General features: G+C 53.0%; 4 protein-coding genes across 4 annotated transcripts; 1 reads left to right on the top strand and 3 right to left on the bottom strand.

Annotated features, from left to right (window-relative positions):
• Positions 1–975: 975 nt before the first annotated feature.
• BDP81DRAFT_80754 (uncharacterized protein) lies at positions 976–1,764 on the bottom strand. The gene has a single exon (XM_060596317.1). The coding sequence runs from the start codon at positions 1,570–1,572 to the stop codon at positions 1,084–1,086; it is 489 nt and encodes a 162-aa protein (XP_060450336.1). The 5' UTR covers positions 1,573–1,764; the 3' UTR covers positions 976–1,083.
• A 192-nt stretch (positions 1,765–1,956) lies between these two features.
• BDP81DRAFT_445158 (uncharacterized protein) lies at positions 1,957–2,385 on the bottom strand (the record flags this gene model as incomplete). Its single annotated transcript, XM_060591916.1, has 1 exon — positions 1,957–2,385. One exon carries the CDS (start codon positions 2,383–2,385, stop codon positions 1,957–1,959), a length of 429 nt encoding a protein of 142 aa, XP_060450335.1.
• A 7,837-nt stretch (positions 2,386–10,222) lies between these two features.
• Positions 10,223–11,113, top strand: BDP81DRAFT_80699 (uncharacterized protein). Its single transcript, XM_060596315.1, has one exon. The coding sequence runs from the start codon at positions 10,309–10,311 to the stop codon at positions 10,903–10,905; it is 597 nt and encodes a 198-aa protein (XP_060450334.1). The 5' UTR covers positions 10,223–10,308; the 3' UTR covers positions 10,906–11,113.
• A 1,304-nt stretch (positions 11,114–12,417) lies between these two features.
• On the bottom strand, positions 12,418–13,725 carry BDP81DRAFT_80702 (peptide alpha-N-acetyltransferase Nat2). Its single transcript, XM_060596316.1, has 3 exons — positions 13,107–13,725; positions 12,855–13,049; positions 12,418–12,778 (listed from the first exon to the last, which is right to left on the bottom strand). The coding sequence occupies exons 1-3, from the start codon at positions 13,543–13,545 to the stop codon at positions 12,633–12,635; spliced, it is 780 nt and encodes a 259-aa protein (XP_060450333.1). The 5' UTR covers positions 13,546–13,725; the 3' UTR covers positions 12,418–12,632.
• Positions 13,726–19,713: the final 5,988 nt, after the last annotated feature.

Below are 19,713 nucleotides of genomic sequence, written 5' to 3'. Positions count from 1 at the left end.
GCACGTTCATGGATTTCAGTCACAAGGAAGATATCTGGTCAAGTAAATGTTGATGGTGAATGAATAACATAATTGTTTCTCCAGTGTTTACACTGCCGTCCGGAATGTCACCGTCTGGAGTATGTCTATGATACATGAAAAGTACAAAATGCCATGTCGCAAGTATCATGTTTGTGTGAATAAGAATGAACACGAATAGAATAAAAAAGGAATTTAGCCTACGCCAAAAGTGCAACTCGAAAACGTGTGATGAGATCACACTTGCCCATCTCTTCTCCGGCGATCGCCCCATGATTGCTTTCCCTCCGCACTAAGACATCTGTACATCGCCGCTCATTCTCGACAATAATCCCAAAGTTTAAACTGACACACAGTATTGCCCATCATCCGTCTGGCCCGCGCGGTCCCCGATCCAAGACACTTGACTGGCACAAATCCACTGCAAAAGTGAAATGATACCATACTTTGTCGTGTCGTGGCAGCGTCTTAGCGGCTCTTCACGTAGGCGCCTCGAGCGCTGGCCAAGCCACACTTGGAGGAGCGAGGAAAAGGGTGTGAGGGGGGCAGCAAAGTAATACAATGCCGCCGGTGGCTTGAGTGGCTATCGGCAACCAGTGATCCGAAACCAACCAGTCGTCCCTTAGACACCGCCAGTCCAAGTCGTCTCAACTCGAAGCGATGATGCCGCTGCCAGGCCAGCCGTGCGGTAGGACATGCTTGACCGTGGCATAGTATCATCGCTGTGCGAGTTGCTGCAGCGCTTGTCGTCCAAGTGACATCCATACAACAGCGGAGCGGTCGTTCGATGTCTGTGCAAACGTGCTCTCGCAGTGCTGTAGAGGCGCTAAACGATGACCAGTCAGTCATGCAGTTCAACGTCTTCGCATGCTCGCTTGCTTCGGAAGTTTAGCGAGCCACCAAAAGGCTGAGGCAACCTGAACCGAATGGTAGGCAGCAATATGCTGATGCATGTCGCAACAGATATCCGCATGCCTGCATTCGACTCAAGACATTGAACCAGGCTGTAGGTTCACTTTGTCTCGTACACCGGGATTCTCGATGAGTCCGCCCGTGGATTGCTGGCTAGATCCCGGGTCCGAGTTGCCTGCCGGAGCCTTTCCCATTCTCTTCCCTCCTAGCCAAGTGCGGGCTACCGCCTGCGCTGTGACGTCCGCCGCGCTGGATGTTGGGGGAGCGCGGAGCATTCTTGGGAGGAGTTGGATTGGTGAGAAGGTGGAGGAGGTCCTTTTTTGGCCCTTGCCTTTGGAGAAGGGAAAGGGGAGTGAGAGGACGCTTGGGGCTCGGTCCACTTTTCCCTCGTTGTTGCAACGCCCCGGAACAAGGATTTGGTCTGATAAGTGGGTGCTTTTCGGGTATTAGAACGGATATATGCGTCTGGTGGATTTGGTGGTGGGCTGATGAGATTATGGGACGGATAAGGGGACCGAGGCGCGCAGACAGCCAAGACTGGATTCTCGGGTACGGCAAACACCTTACTAGGCCTTGGCGGAGTATAGCGGAATCGGATGCCTGCTTGAAATACAAGCTGTGGCGAAGGCGAATGAACACCATGTCCGATGTTGGCTACTTCTTCCACGGAAGAAGATATGCGGGCGGCGGGTGAGAATCCCCGGGGTAGTGGGCAAAGCTGCGTCCACAGCGAGATGTACCTCCCAATATGTATGTCGACAGAACGAGAGTCGTAAATCGTGTAAACCCTCGGGGTGTGGCTCCTAAGTGTGTATGCGGTGCCTTCCCGTGTACAAAGTCGAAGGAAATGCCAGAAGGGGAAAGCGAGGCTCGCGTTTGGGGTGTGAGAGGATATGCTACTTGCAGAGCTGTTGCTTCGTGTACAAAGCTGCAGATACCAAGTTGCACGCCCGGTCACGCGCAACTGTCAGGTTGCGCAGTAGACCAGTGTATATTGGTCCATTAGCAAAGTCGAGGGCCGGGGATTCATGCGCGGGCGTTATCCCAGTAGCGCTTTCTTGCGGCCATGGCGATCTTGTTGCCCATGAAGCGGTGCTGGAAGTAGTTGAAGACGGCGAACTCGTCCCGGTTGAGGACGTAGGACTCGGGCTGAGCGGCGACCTTTGCCCAGATCTGGCTGATAGCGCTCTCCAGGATGCTGCTAACAGTCGGGTCTGAGGCTCCATCTTCGCTCTCTCTGGCGATCTCGAGGGCCTGCGCAACGCTGGCTGAGTCCTTGAGCGAAGCTGGCGTCACCGAGACGGTGTTGCCGACGTGAAGGCTGTGACCCATACTGCTGGCGAGGCTGCTGAGGAAGGGCAAGTCGGTGCAAGGGCGGCTCGAGGAAGACAACGGTCTAAAGGGAAGGTAGAGGGACTGCTGGTGGTGATCTCCCTGGGGTGTGATGGACAGCATCGTAGTTTATAGAAGACGAGGTGTTGAGTATATATAAGATGGCGAAGGCGAGTGTTGATCTTTGGTGAAGAGGCAAATGTGTCCGAGGAGGTAAGAAGGCTGGGGAGGATGACAGATGATATATAATGTGATGGGCTGATCCGATCTGGTCTAGGTGACGGGGAGGGGCGACGATATTTAATGAGTAGCGGGGGGCAGCAACGAGGTGTAGGTTCTAGGTACAAGAGCCAGAACCACGGATGCTGGGTATCTCCAATAAAGAGGCGCGCACAGTTGTTTGACGTTGTGCCTTGGCTTGCGTTGTCTATTGCAGGGGAAGGGCTGGAGCTGGGTGTTGCTGTGGATTCGATGTGCGATGCAAATGTACCGATCCGAATAGGACAAATCCAACCCCGGATTAGACGGTTCTCTTATAGGAACTGGCCTTGTCACCACGGATGAGGGAGCGGAAGCGCAGCTCAGGACAGGTACGGGTACGGATAGTCAGGCATGGGTTGAAAAGTATAATCGTCCGTATAGAAAGTACGTATCTGGCAGGGAGTGTGGGATTCTGAATTTTAAATTGGGGGGAGTGTGGAAGGAAAAGGCCTTGGGGGAGTGTAATGAGATAAAGTGACAAGTGCAACAACAACAAAAAAAAAAAAAAGTGTGTGCGGGAGAGTGAGAGAGTGTGGGTGTGAGAAGGCGTGTAAGTAAGGTGTGGGATCAAAGACGACGGGTGAAGGGTGAGAAAAAGCTAGGCCCTGGAGTGTGAGTTGAGAGGCGTGGGAAGTGGGAGTGGGAGTGTGAGTGTGTGGTGTGGCGTGGGAGAGGTGTGCGTGGGTATGCGTGTAAGTCATCAGTCAGTATCCGTAGGTTGAGTTTCTCAGAGGGAAAGGAAGGTTGTCAGTTCCAGCCCAGTCTAATTCAAGTCGTGGGCCGTGGCATCAGCAAAACGAGACGAGGAAACAGATGTGCGGGTCACTCTCCTCTGTCGGTTGACAGTCGACCTGGACTCGCAACAGTAATGCGACCTGCATCCCGTCACCAAGAGACTGGGGGCTCCGTTGCAAGCATCCAGCCGCCATGCAGAGTGTATAACGTGGCGGCATTCATTAGCCTCGTACTGGATCTTGGCACCTAGAGGATAGGCTGGGTATTTGCTGGCTGGCTGTGAACCCAGAAGTGACAAGAAGAAGGTGGAAAGAATAAAAAAGGACATAAATTGCATGGGGTGAAAAGGACACCTCCTAGTACGCCGTGGGGAGGTAGTGTGGACAGCAGCGACAGATCCCAACCCGCGAAGAGTGGGGAGATGTGATGAGGTAGATGGTCCTCCCACGAACATGGAGAAGGGAGGGCGTGTAATAGCAAGGTGGGGATCTGGAAGGGTGAAAGTGAAGGGCAAGGGACAGAGGTGTTGGGGGCAGAGGGAGGGGACGGGGACGGGGGTGTGAATGTGGCTCAGCAGGAGAAAGGTTAAAGAACCCAGTAAGCGGCGATGAGGACGAGGACGACAATGACAACTTGTACCGACGGTATTTGACTGACTGACGGAGGTCGACGACGAAGGAACTGAACTCTAAGAGAAGCTTGCCTTGACCGGGAGACCATCGGTGTCTCCAATGTAGTCACGAGTTGCAGCTTGTTCTCAAAGTCCCTTAGACTTGCAGCCACCCGTCAGCCGTCAAAACCGTAACCAACGACTTGCAGCTAAGTGTAATTGCAATGCCGTGACCCGCGCTTTTGTTACTGGAGCCGATGCTGGCGCACGAGTAGGTACTGGGAAGAAGTGCTCATGCCTCCTGTTGTGCGTGGCATGAAGCGCGCAGTCCAAGGTCAAATGATGGTAGTAACAGTACTCTACGAAGTATAGCGCAGCGCAGCACAGCACAGCGCGGCACGGCTTTACGAGGGTAGGACGCGAATGCTAATCACCCATCAAGACCTAGATCGGGATGGAACAAGAGAGGCGTGGGTGACTCCACATGGCCAAAAGTCTCTTTGACACAACACCAGAACGGAGGTATTTCCGTTTTGGTCCAAGCTGTTTGGGAATGCGATTGACTGAGTGTAAAGACAATTCAGAGTTCCCGACGGTCGCTCTATCCAGTGTCTGAAGGCATGTCGGAATGCGCGTGTGATGCTGATAGTTGAGACGGACAATAGCAAGCACAGACTTGTGCGTACTGGACGGCGACGGTATGATGCAGATATGCGGTATGTGCGTGAGTTGGCAAAAAGCCTATGTTCGGTTGGGCTGTGAAAAGTCAAGACGGTGTGGCGAAGAGGCAGGAGGAACGAGTAAAGACGACGGCGGGCAGAAGAGCACGACGGAAGAGTGGATGTGAAGGTTGGCGTTTACCGCGTATAGGCATGATTAATGAAATATGAGGCCCGGTGAGGCCAGTCAAGGCTGAGATGGAGGGGTGAGACAACGGTTTTTTTCCTTCTTTCCTATTCTGAGGGTGGGAGCCCGACGACAGCCTACGGGCTAGGAACAACGACAGGCTGTTTTGCCTCAAGTTGAGATGCTCCATGTGTTCGCAGGTAAGCTAGTTGCTGTTAGTCAAGAGAAAAGGTCTAGAAGCATGCTCCTCTGCGTTTCGATACCGTCCTAGCAAAAGTGGGCGAGCAGAAAAAAAGGGGGCAGGCTTGCTATGGCGAAGCTGCAGCAGCAATTGCAGCAAATGGATAGGCACGAGAGGCTATCGATCAATCAGGTCTGTCTTGGGAGTTCCCTGCGAGCAGAAAGACTGCCCAGTGGCTGTGGAAGGGAGGATCGATGTCTCTGGAGCGAGCACGTTTGAGAAACAGGGCGTTGAGATGACACTCCTGACTCTCGAGTGTTCTGCTGCCATCAGACCTCTAGCCACTAGTGTTTAGTTGCAGAAAAAGGTGTGTCGGTAGCCAGTCGCCTGGCAGGAGACTGAGTGTGGCTGCGTATGACAATTGGTGGTAACGGTATCCATAGGACAATATGCGAGAATGTATGTGTGTGTGTGATATGGCAAAGAGCGACAAGGAGCATGTCAGTAGGAGAACCTAAGGGCAGTTGGGAGCCAGGAACCAACCAGAATGAGGCTGGGTTTGATGCAGCGTCACTCTTGCCCTTGGAATGGTCCATCAGAAATTCAGAATGATCAGGGCAGGCAAAAGGTGGGTCCGGACTTATGGTCTAGCGCCTGTTCCTGACCCGCTTTTACAAACCCGGCCAAGGCTGCGTTAGTCATGCTGGTGTCCATTGACTGACTTGCAGTAGTCAGGAGCTCAGGGCTCCAAGACTTTCAAGAGCAGATGCTACGGGCCTCACCCGCACCCTCACCTATCTCACCTTCCCTACCCAATGCAGCACAGCCAAAGGTGGACGAGGGGGGACGGGAAACTGGAAGGGGGTAATCGGAACGGTCCAGTCCAACTTCGCTTTAGCCGCACTACGCTTATTGCGCTGCTCAGTGCATAGGCGCATAGACAATCCCAGCTCCATCACCTTGGCTCAGCGATATTACCTTCTCTCCGGGCGGCCTGGCCACCTTACCAGTACGGAGTACTTCGCCTACCTTACTGACTACGGATACTATGTGCGGAGCACTTTGTATACCTACTAGGTAGCGTAGGTACGAGTACCCGTTCCAGAGTACGTACACGGAGACGCACCCGGCGCCTCTGATTCGCTGCATTGTCTTTCAACTGACTTGACGCTGGGCGGTTAATTGCGACTCGTCCTGGCCATTGCAACCTTATTCCGAGCCCTGTCATTATTACCAACTCAATAACCACCGGAATGGAGGCTTTCACGCCTGGTTTTGCTTCTGTTTGGTCTCCGTGTACTGGGGCTTTTTGCCTTTCTTAGCTCTGGCTCTGGCTCAGCCTTTCTTTCTTACGCAGTACGTCTTTGACCTTGGCCGAGGTTCCTGAAGCCTAAGGTGGGCGGATGGCACCAATACAGGCAACCGCGCGAGAAGAGGGGGCTGATGATTTGATGCATCATGAGATGGGAATGGACCTCTTGTCACTTGAAGACAATTAGAATGCAACTTTCGCACTCCCCGCCGTGTCATCCGTGGAGCTTACCCTCCAACTATCCAACTGAACTCGAAGCTATCCCTGCCATTGCAATAACTCTTACACCCTAAAGCATGTGCCGCCATGCGAAAAGAAAGACGTGCGGTTACCCGAAGGCTGAAGACAGGTAAGCCACCGGGCGGCCGCCCCTCTAGGCTCAAAAGTCCACCCTCCACTCCCTTTACCCTTTCCACACTATCCGCCCTTCACCTCGCGCCTTTCTCGCGTCTTCACCCCCATGCGGCGACGCCCATCCCACTGACCCATGAACCGGGATACACACATTTCCCTGTGGCTTTCGGCTTAAAGAAAAAAAACGTTCTCTTTGCGCTAGGTAGGTAGGGGCCGCGGGAAAGCATGTTCTCAACAATCAAACAACCAAACAATTAATCTTGGGGGCCTTGCCAGGCCACGCCTGGTCTAGCTGACTTTTTGTTTTGTTTTCGTTTTTTGCACCTATCCCAAGCTTCATCTTGATGTCCTGGTGGGCTCCGCAACATACGTAAGTCTGCATTTCGAGGAGTTTAAAGTGCGGATACCCTGGACCCAAGGATATGATCCATCACATCAAGGAGACAGACGTCCCCATGGTGCCCTTGCGCAAAGCATTACGGTGTACGGATATGAACCAACAATGGAACGATATGCATGCTCTCTATTACAGAGTACGTAGAGGAATACACGTAACACAATACAGAGACAATACGTTGCAAACACGCTTGTGTATCCCTCTTCAGATACTGGACAGGGACTAGAATCCTCTGAACCTTCGCCCTGAAGTTGCCTGCCGTAGCACAAGTAGGTATCGCATCGAACTCTGGGCATCGTACCGGGTCCCTTGCTATCACTTGGTGCCCATGTCTTGCTTGACAAGCCATCACATCTATTCCCTCAGGTCGCACAGGGGGAATGAACCGTCTCAATGCCTCACATTTTGACGGGATACCAACTGCAGATGTCCATGATTCACAGTCAAGTATCAGATGTAATACTCCCGAACGGTGAAAGAGAAAACATTCACAAAAAGAGAAAAGGATCTGCCATGATCCGTCTCATCCCTGGCCCTATGACACCATAGCGTGCTAATCACTGGAGGTTGGGGGCCGCCCGCGTCGCGGTTGATTGCTTGATTGTCTGATTGCCAGCCGGGAGTCGTCGTTGTATACGGTACGTACATATCGATATCCCGTTGTGCCATTCTCGACTACGGGGTTGCTCTCCGTTTTGGCCCCCTCGTGCAGCAGCTTTCGCACTAGGGCCCTCCCATCCCCCGTCCATCAGTCTGTAGCCACAAGGGACCGGCACGGGACCAGAAACCTCCCAGCTCCCAGTCCACTGGATCTGTCGAACCAGGATACCCGTCCCCTCTCTTCCCTTGGATTGAAAAAGTGTGTATTTCCATGTATAAATGTGGTGGTCAACGCTCTGTGCTCCTCTGGTGTGAGGAGTGGCTTTTTCCTCCTTCTCCATTGTGTCGTATTTAATCAGCTTGTCAGCGTATTGTTCTCTTCTCGACGACAAGGTTGTCTAAGTCAGGTCAACCGACCCCTTGAGTATCCCGTACCCGTAGCCGTAGGTATTCGTAGCTTTCCCCTGCTATCGCCAAGACTTTCCCTCCACCCTTCATCCCGGCATGTCCTGGCATCTACGGTACAGAGTACAGACCACAACCCTTCTTTCCTGCACCCTCGCCCCTCGGAGCACAAGGTGAGGGGCACCTTGGCCTAACTACACGTCTTCTCGGGCTGAAGTGCGAGGGAGGTGACGCCGCAAGGAATGTGGAAATTTGCTGCCTGCATGGACAGCGAAGTGCCTTGTTTTACAGTAAACTCTATCTTTCCGAGTTGCTGGGAGGGAGCGAGCCGACTTCCGACCCGGGATTGGCGACGCGCGGGACGGAATACCATAGGGAAGTTGGACTGAATTTTGGGGGGTTTTTTTCCCTTAGGGGGAGTGGTCCTACGATCGAACGACGGCTGAGAGCCAAGCTTCCATCCCTTCCCTTTCGCCCTTCCCGCTCTGCTGCCCACAGCACCATCCGTCCTTCGCCTGTCTGCAGCTGTGTGGATCGGGATGGGCAACAACATCGTCATGGCTCCAGAATATCTAAGTTTTACAGTGTTTTCTTTTTCCTGTTCGTGATTCCCGATGTTTGCGCCATCCCGCCAACATCGTGGCAGCCACCCTTCTTCGCCTCCCGTCCGAGACGTTGTATAACCTCATCCCGAGGTATGGCAACTGCGATCCTCCAGGACAAGCCCCCCAATAGGGCAAGACTCCCGTTGTTGGATGGATGGATGGATGGATATGCCTTTCTCATCAAGAGTCAGACGAGGCCCTGCCTTGATACAAACTCTCTTTTGATTATCATCATTCTCTCATTGAATCCTCCGCCTCTCTATCGCTGGCACCGAATTAGCTACCCATTTTTAACCATCTCGGCCCTTTCATAGCCTTGTTGTTCGACATGCCCCAACGTGCCAGCCGGGCCCAGCGACTGCCACGCTTGCTTTCGGTCGTTGACCGAGACCAGCCCCATGCGTGCGATTCATCAACGCCTCACACCCAGCACGACGCTGACCCATTCTCTGTGGCGTTGCAGCGAAGGTCACTCTAAGCAGGGAACCCCGAAGTTGCGAGGTTCCGTTGTAAACTCTCTGAGAGAGAGCACGAGAGCTACCCCAGCTCGTCTTCAACCCGTACGTAGCACCCTACCTACTACCTCGACACACCAAACTGGTACAACTAGCTATTGTAGATAGTGTACAAGGGCGCTCGCTCATTCCCCCGCACGTCCAGTAATTGAGGGAGAAAAGCTCTCTGGAGCTGTCTAATCGTTGGGCCATTGCGATGATTCTATTCGCTGGATGGAGCCCTATTCGTTCCTTTTTGGCATATTTGTTGTCCAAATTTACGTTTGCGCGGACCCTGAATAGTCTCTGGAGCCTACTTGCCGACAACCCGCTTAAAGGCTGAAGCACCGCCTTACCTGACTCTCGTCATCAAGACATTGACCTCAACTTACGTAGAGATTGGCTGGTTCGTAAAGCTGGAGTTGTAGGATCTTCACTAGCTCCCTGTTATTTGACCGTTTGGGCCCCCGGCTCTCAGTGACTCTCGAAATCACCACGCAACGGCAACCCCTACAACCAACCCACTGTGGAGTTTCTCTCTAGGTTGTCTTTCCGCCTGGGCTTTGGGAACGGTCCAACAGTGTCTAGGGCATGAGGTTCGACAGCGGAGAAGTAATCAGAATGGGGCCTTGGCTTCCTTACGAAACCTCGAAACCATTACCGCACTTAGTCGACATCTCCGTCGCTTAGCCTAAAATGAATGAATGGTCCCACACCTGGGCCGCGGTGCATGTAGCTACGTACTCGTTTACTACTGTATGTAACGGTATTAGCTTGCTCGACCCCTTACTCTTCCCGGGGCGGCTCTCGATCTCTGATCTAGCCGACGTCTCGGGCCCCGCAAGTGCCATAGGCCCGTTTGCTAGATTGCTAGAACACGCGCTATGTGAAAGGCAAGGATTGCAGGAAAACCCCGAACCACCGCCAATGAACAGCTTGATAATCATCACCAGCCTGCTGGGTCTTTGTGGCAAAGCAGAGCATCTGTATAAGCCCGCCCGCGTTCGAACCAGATCTAGTCCCGAATTTTGCGGAGTGGCTGGTCCCCCAAAGGGCTGAAGAACACACACTACGGAAGCATACAAGAGGGTTTGGCATACGTCCGTAGCACTACGGATATCAGATGGCGCAATACTCTATTCTTTGACCGAGAGCGCGCGGTCTCGACGACGGCGCCAACGCTACCGGGTCTCCAACGGCGATACAAATTTCGTTACTCAATAACGAGGTAAACCTTGGAATTACGATGACGACTCCTGGGGCCAGTCGAGATTGTCGTGAAACAGACCTGACAACTGAGCGGTGGTCGCTCACCACGGAGGTGTGTCCCAGTTGGGAAAATGCTAGTCGCTCCTCCGAAAGGCAAAGCGGCATCACAGCAGTGATGAGCACCGCAGTGTGCCAGGCAGAGACTGGGCTTGGAGCTGGGCCGGGTCCGGCACAGGGGGCCTGCTGCTCATCTTTGGCATTCCTCCTATTCCTCCGCGGACCGTCCGCCTCTCTCCCGAATTCAGAGTTTGTTTCTGAGCAGCGGCTTTTCCGGACCGGTTGTGGATCGATCATCGTCTGTTCTGGCCTGCCTGTCCACAATTCCACCGCCTTGCCTGCCTCGCACTTTGGGAGCTCCGGGTGTGCCAGGCCACGGAACGGCACAGAAGGGCGGCTTGGTGATGGGGTCAAGCGGAGTTGGGGTGCGTTGGTCAGCATCGCACGAGACACCCGGGCCAGAGCATCAGCCAGTTGCAGGTACTTGTTCGACACGGTTTTGGCAGAGCATGCAATAGTGAAGGCTGAACGTGAGGTACCTGGAATGGAGACAGATGGGCGAAGGGGCCGAGGGTAGTGTAAGGTAGGGGGAGGCCAACTTCAGATCCCGAAGTTGCTGGGGGGCCCCCCAGGCCCCGCGTAAGAAACAGAGTTTTGATCCAAAACCTAGACAGCTTGTGTGGCTTCCACATGGTTATCATTTTTGGAAACCCCATCTCACTCATCGCTGACAACGACCGACGACAAACGACAAACGTCAAAGAAGGGTTCTGCTCCGTGGAAAACCGGGGCGAGTCAGGATTCGACGGTCCACCGGTTCCCACCTGTTCCACCGGTTGGACGTGCTGCCCTGGCCCTCTTTCTAGAAGACCGAGAACTTTAAATTCTGGAGAAGTACGGAGCCGGGCTGGGTGATCATGCAGAGGCCTGACAAGCAGGAACCAACAGTGCCACGGCAGACGTGAGGGAGGGACGCTGTGGGTGTCTACCGTTTGAGGTAGACGGTCAGGTCCCGGTCAGGCGGCGGTGAACCGGATTCCATCTCTCAGCAACCCACTCGGACTGAGCAATGAGAAGCACTCCTCGTCCGTTACTGAGGTGGCCAGTAAACTCTATGCTCCTTCAGCTCTCAAGTGTGGAGAGGTTGACAGAAGACATCACCGTCAGGACCCACGCGAGAGTCTCCAGGGGGGAGCCAAGAGGCGAGTCGCGGATAGGCAAGGCAAAGCGAGGCAAGAGGCACCCTATTCAGTGCCGTGGCACCGTTCCGCACCTCGATTTCTGCTAACGGGGTAAAGAAATCTCAAGGGTCTGGATGGCTCTACAGACTTCCGGAGATTGTGGGCGGGTCGGCTTCGACGGGAAGCACATCGCGGCCACCGACCAAAGCTCTCACCGTCGCGTGGCCAGGCCCGATCAACCAGCCTTCAATCGGCTACATTCCGTTGCCCACTCTTACCAACAGCCACCATCACCACCCGGTGCTTGGTCCAAGTACGCCGCAGTAAAGCCGTGCCCGTGCCGGAGACCTGCGTCACCTTATCAATATGGGATATCATGACCGGCTGGGAATCCCCTCGCGGAGTCGGTTCAACTAAGGCAGTAGCTCAGCTGTGGGGTTTTGACGTTTGGTGCTCACCACAGACCTGTGCGCGCCACCAAGACTGAAGCGCGGTCTTGTTGAGTTTAAGGAAACCATGAATCGAGCATGATTCTCGAAGCCCGGAAGAACATTCAGTAGCGCTGTTTGCTACATGCGCTTGGACGACGCTTTGCTCCTCGCTTGTCTTGCATCCGCTGTATGTCAACATTAACCCTTTCATCCGTTCCAGTCCCCACGCAAAGGCCCTCACTGGGCCCTTGACTTCGGGCATGACGTTTCGACGATGGGAAGATTCAGCAAAACTTTGGATAATTCCCACACACTCGGGAGTCACGGCTCGTTGACAGCCCAGCGTCGATTACAATGCGAGAACACAAATAGTGCCGTCTGTTGGTCATCATGCCGTGCACTTCCGGTAGCACTTTGTATCGAAGCAAAATTCTATTCAGCCAAGCCAACTGTATTATACACATATCGGCACAAAGTTTGCGACCTTTGCGGAACGCTCTTGACGATGCTGGTCCAATGGTGAGTGGATCTATAAGTCGTCAATAAGAAAAAACAGGACCGATTCGCACGCCAATCCCGAGAATAAGGCGAGCGTCTCGTTCAGTTGATAATACATTAAGGAGGTGTCCCGGGCATCCCAGGACCTCCGACCCACCAGCCCGGCGGAGGCTGGACGGGCCCCAGATTTCGGCTTATTTGCTCCGCCGTTTGCCGATCTGCCATCCCCATGATCTGAGCACCTTGACAACCTTTGGTGTTACCGCGGCGGTCAAAGGCACTCTGAGGAAGATGAAACTTTTGTGGATTGCATATGCCAAAGCCAACTGAGTTCCCAAGCCTACAACAAAGTCAGTTCGTGAGCTTCTCAACCCTCTGCCTCGAGAGTTCTCATGATGCAGATCATATCGACTCACTGGCTTCCGCTTTGTTGGCGCGCTGCGCTTCCTCAACTCCCCAGGTTGTCTTCTCAACTGCATCGCTGATGTCGTTGTTTCCCAGCTGCTCGGTTTCGGCCTTGCTGAGTGCGGCTCTGTATTCGGTCCACCAGGTCTTGACCGAATCAGGGATCACTTTTTGAACGTGGGACACTACCCAGTGCTCCAGTTGGCCTACAGCCTATGTGTCAGTACTGACTCACCACACTTAGACTCGCATATATTGCTCACCAATCCGGTCAGTTCCAACGGTCCGCACGAGCAGGAAACAAAAGGGAAAATCCAGAACGCTCAAGGCCAGATACACGCCGACGGCCGACCATCCATACTCTCGCGAAAGCTTCTTGAGCCTTTGGCTGAGCGAAAGCGATTCCTTGGCAGTACCGTTGGCTGAGTTGCTCTGCCTGGCTGAGAACCGGAACGTCCGGCGTGATGACCGGAAGATGGTTTCGAGCCGAGACGTGATCCAACTTGAAGTCTGACTTTGCGACCAGCGGAACTGGGATTGCGATGTGCCATGTCGTTGATACGTTGCTCGCGAGGGTGTCGTCTTGAAAGTTCTTGTTGGCGCAGTAAATTGCCTCCTCCACAATGCCTCTGTTGCATTTTGCCTCGCTGCCGGTATCGCACGGCGCGGTATGGTTGCCAATTGGAAAGCCGGTCGCATCATCTTGATGGCTAGCAAGGTCACGCCAGTAGCCTCTAGATACGGGTTGTTGATTCTTATGGCTTGCTGTGGTATGTCTCGACTCGAGTCAAGGTTGTAAGGTCGGTCGTGGGTGACGGGTGAGACGCGCCGAGCTTATCGAGCTGGCGTGCAAACGGAATTTCTGTTGGGAGCTTAGGGTCCGAATCGCCGTAAACTCCGCGTGGATGACGACAAAAAGTGTGTTTTGCCTCCGATGTGCCGTCGTCGCCGAAGCTTCCAGTTGTTGGGGTGCGCACACAGTAAGCCCAAAAGTTCGCAGAAAGGCTCGGTCGCACTGATCAGTGCGGATGCTGCTTCGGTGGCGTACGCGCGCGATGAAAGTCACGTTGGTTTTCGCGCCTTTGACCCTGGATGTTGAAAAAATCTGACGAGAAATGGAGCTCTTCCGACGAGCTGCCCAGCTGTGTCGTGGGTACGTACCCGGTAAAGGCGGCAGCAGCGGGCGGAACATGCCGTCAGAGGTGTGGCTTGTGTGAGGTGACGTTCAGATCACGTGAGATAGCTCGGAAAAGATTGGCCCCGGGATCCGACTTCATCCCATCCCCCGGAAGTCGGCCCGGGTCAGTCTCAGATACGGACGTGTCTGCGACAAGCCACAAACTTTACTCTCACTACGCATTCGTAGTGTCTTACACGCCCCACGATAACTTCACCGCCATCACAAATCTCTCGCACTGACTAGTCCGTCCTCCTGGCTCCAACAACAGGCAGAAATTTCGAGTGGTCCGGAACCAACAATTTCGACTCATCACTCATTTAAAGTTAAGAGTCCGCAATCTGCGGAATGTGGTAGCTTCAGCGCATCGCTGCGATATTCTCCCATTCGCTCGCATCAAATTTACGAGGGCCATCTCAACTTAAAATCGTATTAGGTGATTAAATAAATTGTCAGCAGGTCTGAGAACTGATGCGATCCCTCGAGTGGAAAGGTTTGCCTACGAAGACACATTACTTTCCCTCAGGATCTCTGCTTTGCCCCACGATCTCTTCTGGGTTGAGGGTTATAGGGAATTCGCCCAGGGTGTTGAACAGGGGCTCCCACTTTCGAAGCTATCCAATGGCTCAAGCTCCGTGACACCTCGGAGTATGGATAAGTCGGCTGCGCCATCCTCCGTCCAAAGCTTCGTAGAAGTCCTCGGTGTTTCTCTGGTAGCAGCTTCTCCTTTCCTCCCAACTTTGTAGATAATGATGATGATGCAACTATCAAGGATTTCATCCAACGTTGACAGTTACTCTAGGAGGTAACCGGATAACTCAATACAAACTTTATCGCGATATATGTCAGCATTCAGGTTTTCTGCCAAACTTTGGAGCGCGCTTCGTAATATTGTACAGGAAACGAGGGGTTCGTAGTCAGCCCGAAGATTATCCAGGTTGGACATTCGTCGGATTTAGGTCCGATCAGCATTGGCATTACCATCCTGGCATCGCCATGGAGTTCAAACATGAACGTGTCATGGACCGACCAGGACCGCCTAGGACCGCCAGGATCAAGCTCCTTAGCCCCGATTCCCGCTGTTGCTGCAGTCGCCGCCGTTATGCAATTCCACCAACCGACCGCACTTCCGTCCCCGAGACCCGGAAGACGGTGGGCGGAGAGGTCGGTGATCCCGAACTGCCATGGCTTCGATAGTGCTGCTTAGGAGTTTCTTATATCACCTTGATAAACTCTGAATTCTACCGAATGATTCAACCGAATCTTCGAGCGTTCACTATTGGTGTTTCAGTTCAGCCTTGTTGACCGCTTCAAGTGCGACCAAACTTTGCAGGCAGCAGGTGATCACGGTGATCTCTCCGTCGAGACAGTGCAACTAGTGGGATATCAATAGCGTAAACTTTCTTAAGGACCCTTCAACCCCGTCCAGGTCCCGGTAGAGCGCGCTTGCGACGACCGTGCGGGGCCCGGCAGGCAGAAGGGTCTTCCACGGACAAGGTTTGCGATACAAGTACGAGTGCTGGTCGTCAGGGATGCGAAAGTCAAATTCCCGCCAGGGCCCGCCGGGCTGAAAGTCAGGATGCTTTCTGGTTTTTACATTACACACAGCTTACATTTCACGGCCTAGGCGTCTTCAGTCGCACGATATGCCGTTGGTTCGAAATTGAACGAGGCCACGACGTGCACCACCAGTGTTCGTGGTTCATGGGCCATGGCAAGACCCTCTGGACATCTGGGTCCCCTGGTACGATGCCAACCCCCACCACGGATATTTTGCTTGGCGTCTACTTGGATCGGATGCACACATCCTGGTGGTAGCTGACTTGTGGGCGAGGGGGTGAACGTAAGGATGATCAGTGTGGGTGGGTGTGCGTTTGTCAAAGCGTGTGTGTGTGTGTGTGTGTGCAAGAGCGATGCGTGCCCAGAGACGTGAGTGACTTGCAGCTCTCTGAATGCTAGCATTCGATGACACAGGCACGTATTCGATAGTTCGGATGGTCTATTTTTTGAGGTTTTTTTTGCCCTTTCCACCACCACTTTTTAGGTGGCCTTCGCGGCTATCGCGGGAGTCAGGACCCCGCGATACTTTTCCACGTAGACTTTTTCTCGAACTTTTCCACCCTTCTTGGCGTCTGTGTTCAAAGGCCTCCCACACCGGTGTCCGTCGCCCTCACCGAGGTCTGGAAGTTTAAACCATACGGAGACAATGCCTTGGCAACATGCTGCAAATCGTCTATTTTACGCACATCTTGCGACTCGTTATCCCAATCCGTACTCACCCCTTCCTTTCGTCCTTTGCAATATGTGCAACATTCAACGTTCGGTCCACTTAGTGGCGGGTATCGTGCATCGTATTCGATACTTCAAGAAATTGTACACACATCCCTGCATCCCATCGATCCATAATTCCACATGGCTGAGTTGCCGGCCGGGTGCCATTTCCAAAAGCTGGAAGAGACGGTTGGCTCTGATTGGTACACCCCGGTTTACAGGCTGCGGTGGCTGCTCCGCCTGAGATGGTAATCCTACTAGAATTGACACAGATGTTGCGATACTGAGCCTCGGACTTGAGTCAGGAGAGAGCCTCGGATGGACCTCGTTATATGATTATCAAGCGTCCCAGCGTCCCATTCCGCAATTACTAATGAGTGACCCGCCGTTTGTTACGCATGGAAACGGTCCACCTCCGACTGCTGTACCAACAATCAGAAGTTCCAAGGCGATAGTGGGCTGTCGTCTGAATCAGCAACCGGGCCAGGTCCGACAGCAGCACCTCGGGCGGGCCCCCCATGGGCATTCCTCTCCGAGGCAATCCCGAGCACGCCTTTCGCTGCTCGAGCTCGATGTTTACTGAAGCCAGAGCCATGACAGTGAAGCCTTCCGCCCTCTGACTCGTTTCTCGGGGCGTGGCCTAATATGGCAAGCTTCCAGAAGCGTGGCACGGTTGGTTTCAGCTACGTATTGCTGACAAAGGGCCAAGAGACGAAGAGAGTTTGTTGTTGGGTGGTGCAATAACCTAAAAGGGTTGTCACGAGTTGCTGCGTTACTCAGAATTGCTCTTTTGGCTCTGGGACACCTTGGATGAATTACCGTAATCGTAATATGTCCCGAAGCGAACATGGCATTTCACAGAGAAGGAAAGAAAGAAAGAAGATCAGATGGGTTTGTTTCATATCGTCTGGAATTTCTGCCCACAAATGTCGTCAAACAGACATCATGGGACGCTGCTGCCCACGATTCGCAAGTGGCTGCGTGCGGACCGGGCGGAAAGATTCCCGGGATCGATCCCCACTGAGCACCGTGGAACGGTAAGCTGAGATGGTGTGTGGACGTACAAGTTTGTGTGCCCGGCCGTTGCTCACCCGTGCTTCCACGTGTATCAATAGAGGTGGCCATATACTGATTGACGTATGCAGGTAGGGTCAGGACGAGTATACAAGGACCTCATGACACACCTCGAGAGTGGCATCTCCGTACGTGACACCCCTCTATAAACCTAAAATTGCGGTTCGTGTATCGGGCGTTGACCGTACCGTGCCTTACACGTGTAGAGTCCCTTGATTTTTCACAAGAGCCCTGCTCCCGGTCTCTTCACTGAACAAGCTTTCGATTTAATCAAATCAATTGCCTGCCCATTGCAAAATTGTCCTTTTTAACTCCCTACGCCAAGACATATTATATCTTCAAACAGGCTCGATATTAGATATCTGGTCGTCTTTCATGGAACACTTGGGTCATGGCGGCACTTTCTCCGATACGAGGGTTGCAAGCATTGTATTGACCGTGGGATTCAAACGTAACCTAAGCAATGACATTCACCTGACAGCTGCGACAGATTTGTCTGTTTCGGGAAGCTGCCACTCAGCTCCCTCCCGCTTCCCGTACGGAGCAGTTCTTCTGAGGTCGTGAAGTGGGCGGGCTTGGGGGTTGTCCGGAATTCCCTTGGGGGACAAGGGAGCATCAGAGCATCAGCCACCCGAGAGGCGAGGCCTTTGATGGAAGCTTCCAACTTCCGGGTGGGATCCGTGGTCGAGAGTCGTGCCGGCCGGGACAGTATTCATGGAAACTGGAGCGGGATTGCGTGCAGCTGCCAAAAGGTTAAAACACCATGGTGGTGTGTAGTCAAGTACGGGAATGTGTGCGTGCGTGTCAAACATCGTCATGTGTCACTTGATCAAAGCCCGTAAAGCGTTTTTTCAAAGCCCGTAAAGCTTAAAGTACTAGCTTTGATGGCTATTTGGCTGTCCTATACAGCCTTTCCGAGTGCGACAACTGATGCTAATGACGGTGTATATTTCGTTCTGCTTCTGAACTCTCTGTAAATTCCATAATTTTGTCTTTTGGGCTGCCAACAAATGCATGGTCACCAATTAGTAAGTCTTGGTAAAGTTGTGGTTACATTGCCATCTTTGAGGGTTCAGAGTTTCGTTAAAGCAAGTCTTGCTGCGCCACGAACTGAAAGTGACAGTCAAGAAACTTGTTTCGCCGGTGTAGGATTGTCTCTCAACCAAATTTCTGCTTTATCGGTAGGTATTTTGTCTTTTGGTTGCCAACTAACCTCCCGAACTCTCACCTGTTAAAGCTTTTCGGCGAGACCGAAAGCCTATCTTGAGCTATAGATTCTGTGCAGAGCGCTGAGATACACATAACCTACACGCTGTGACGTGGATCGCGATCAGCCTGTGAAATGACTTTAGCTGCAGAGTCAAAAGGAAAAACCTGTCCCCTCGGGCGCTGCAATGTTTGCCGTCTATCTATGACGGTTGCATCTCAGTCAGAAGTCACCCAGGTAAATCGTGCATGTGTAATGGAAGGGAAATGCTTTCTATTGCCGAACTTGGAGTTGCCGGCTCACTGACTATTCTCTCACCCCCCTAGCAGCGAAAATGGTCGGGTTTTCCCATCACAGCTATCTCCAAGGGCCCTAGCTCCGGAAGAGTTCATGATAGCAATTTGCTCATGGGATGGTACAGTAGCAACAGACGCAACAAACGGCTATTATGCATCGTACCATGATGATGCAGCTAGCAGCAGGTGCAAGAGGTTCGTCACAGAAGGCGCTGGCGGAACGGAGGGTACCCGGTCTTGGCACGGCTCGGGAGCGTGAAGGAGGGGCTTCGAGAAGGTCGGGAAAGATTCCGTGGAGGGTTTTCATCGGATACGGGACGGCTGACCAAGCGGTGCCTGAGTCGGTAGGAGACGATGTCCCTGCCGTTTTGGGGAGAAACAGCCAACCTCCCGGGGCTTGCGTCATAGATCCACCGAAGATAAATACGAGATATTAATGGGCAGTAAGGCAATGAGCAGGAGGGCAAAGTAGTAGTGTGCAGCCGGCAGGCAAAAAAGCTCTTGTCAGGATTTTCAGGGACCAGCTAGATGGATCCCCTTAGTCAATTCCCTTGAGAGTTGTTGACAAGTCATTCAACCCTGCAAAAAGTCGGTGCTCTGTCCGGGAGAATGCAACTCCACCGACCACACACAACTTTTTAAGGTTGGCGATAGCTCCACGTATCTACATGAACAGCTCCACACGTTGTCGGTCAGTTGCGACTCAGTACGTCTTTTGAACGTAATGATAGTGTAAATATGACGTTGTAAGAAACGGTTCAGCAGATCTTTCGTTCGATTGACGTAGTTGGTTCCAGTTATATCTGGATATCACAACTTCTTGTGACGTATTAATGTCCAATTCG

This window comes from Colletotrichum phormii (assembly GCF_030913505.1).
Source record: "Colletotrichum phormii strain CBS 102054 chromosome Unknown BDP81scaffold_2, whole genome shotgun sequence".
NCBI classification, from domain to species: Eukaryota; Fungi; Ascomycota; class Sordariomycetes; order Glomerellales; family Glomerellaceae; genus Colletotrichum; species Colletotrichum phormii.
This window is presented reverse-complemented; position numbering and strand designations above follow the sequence as displayed.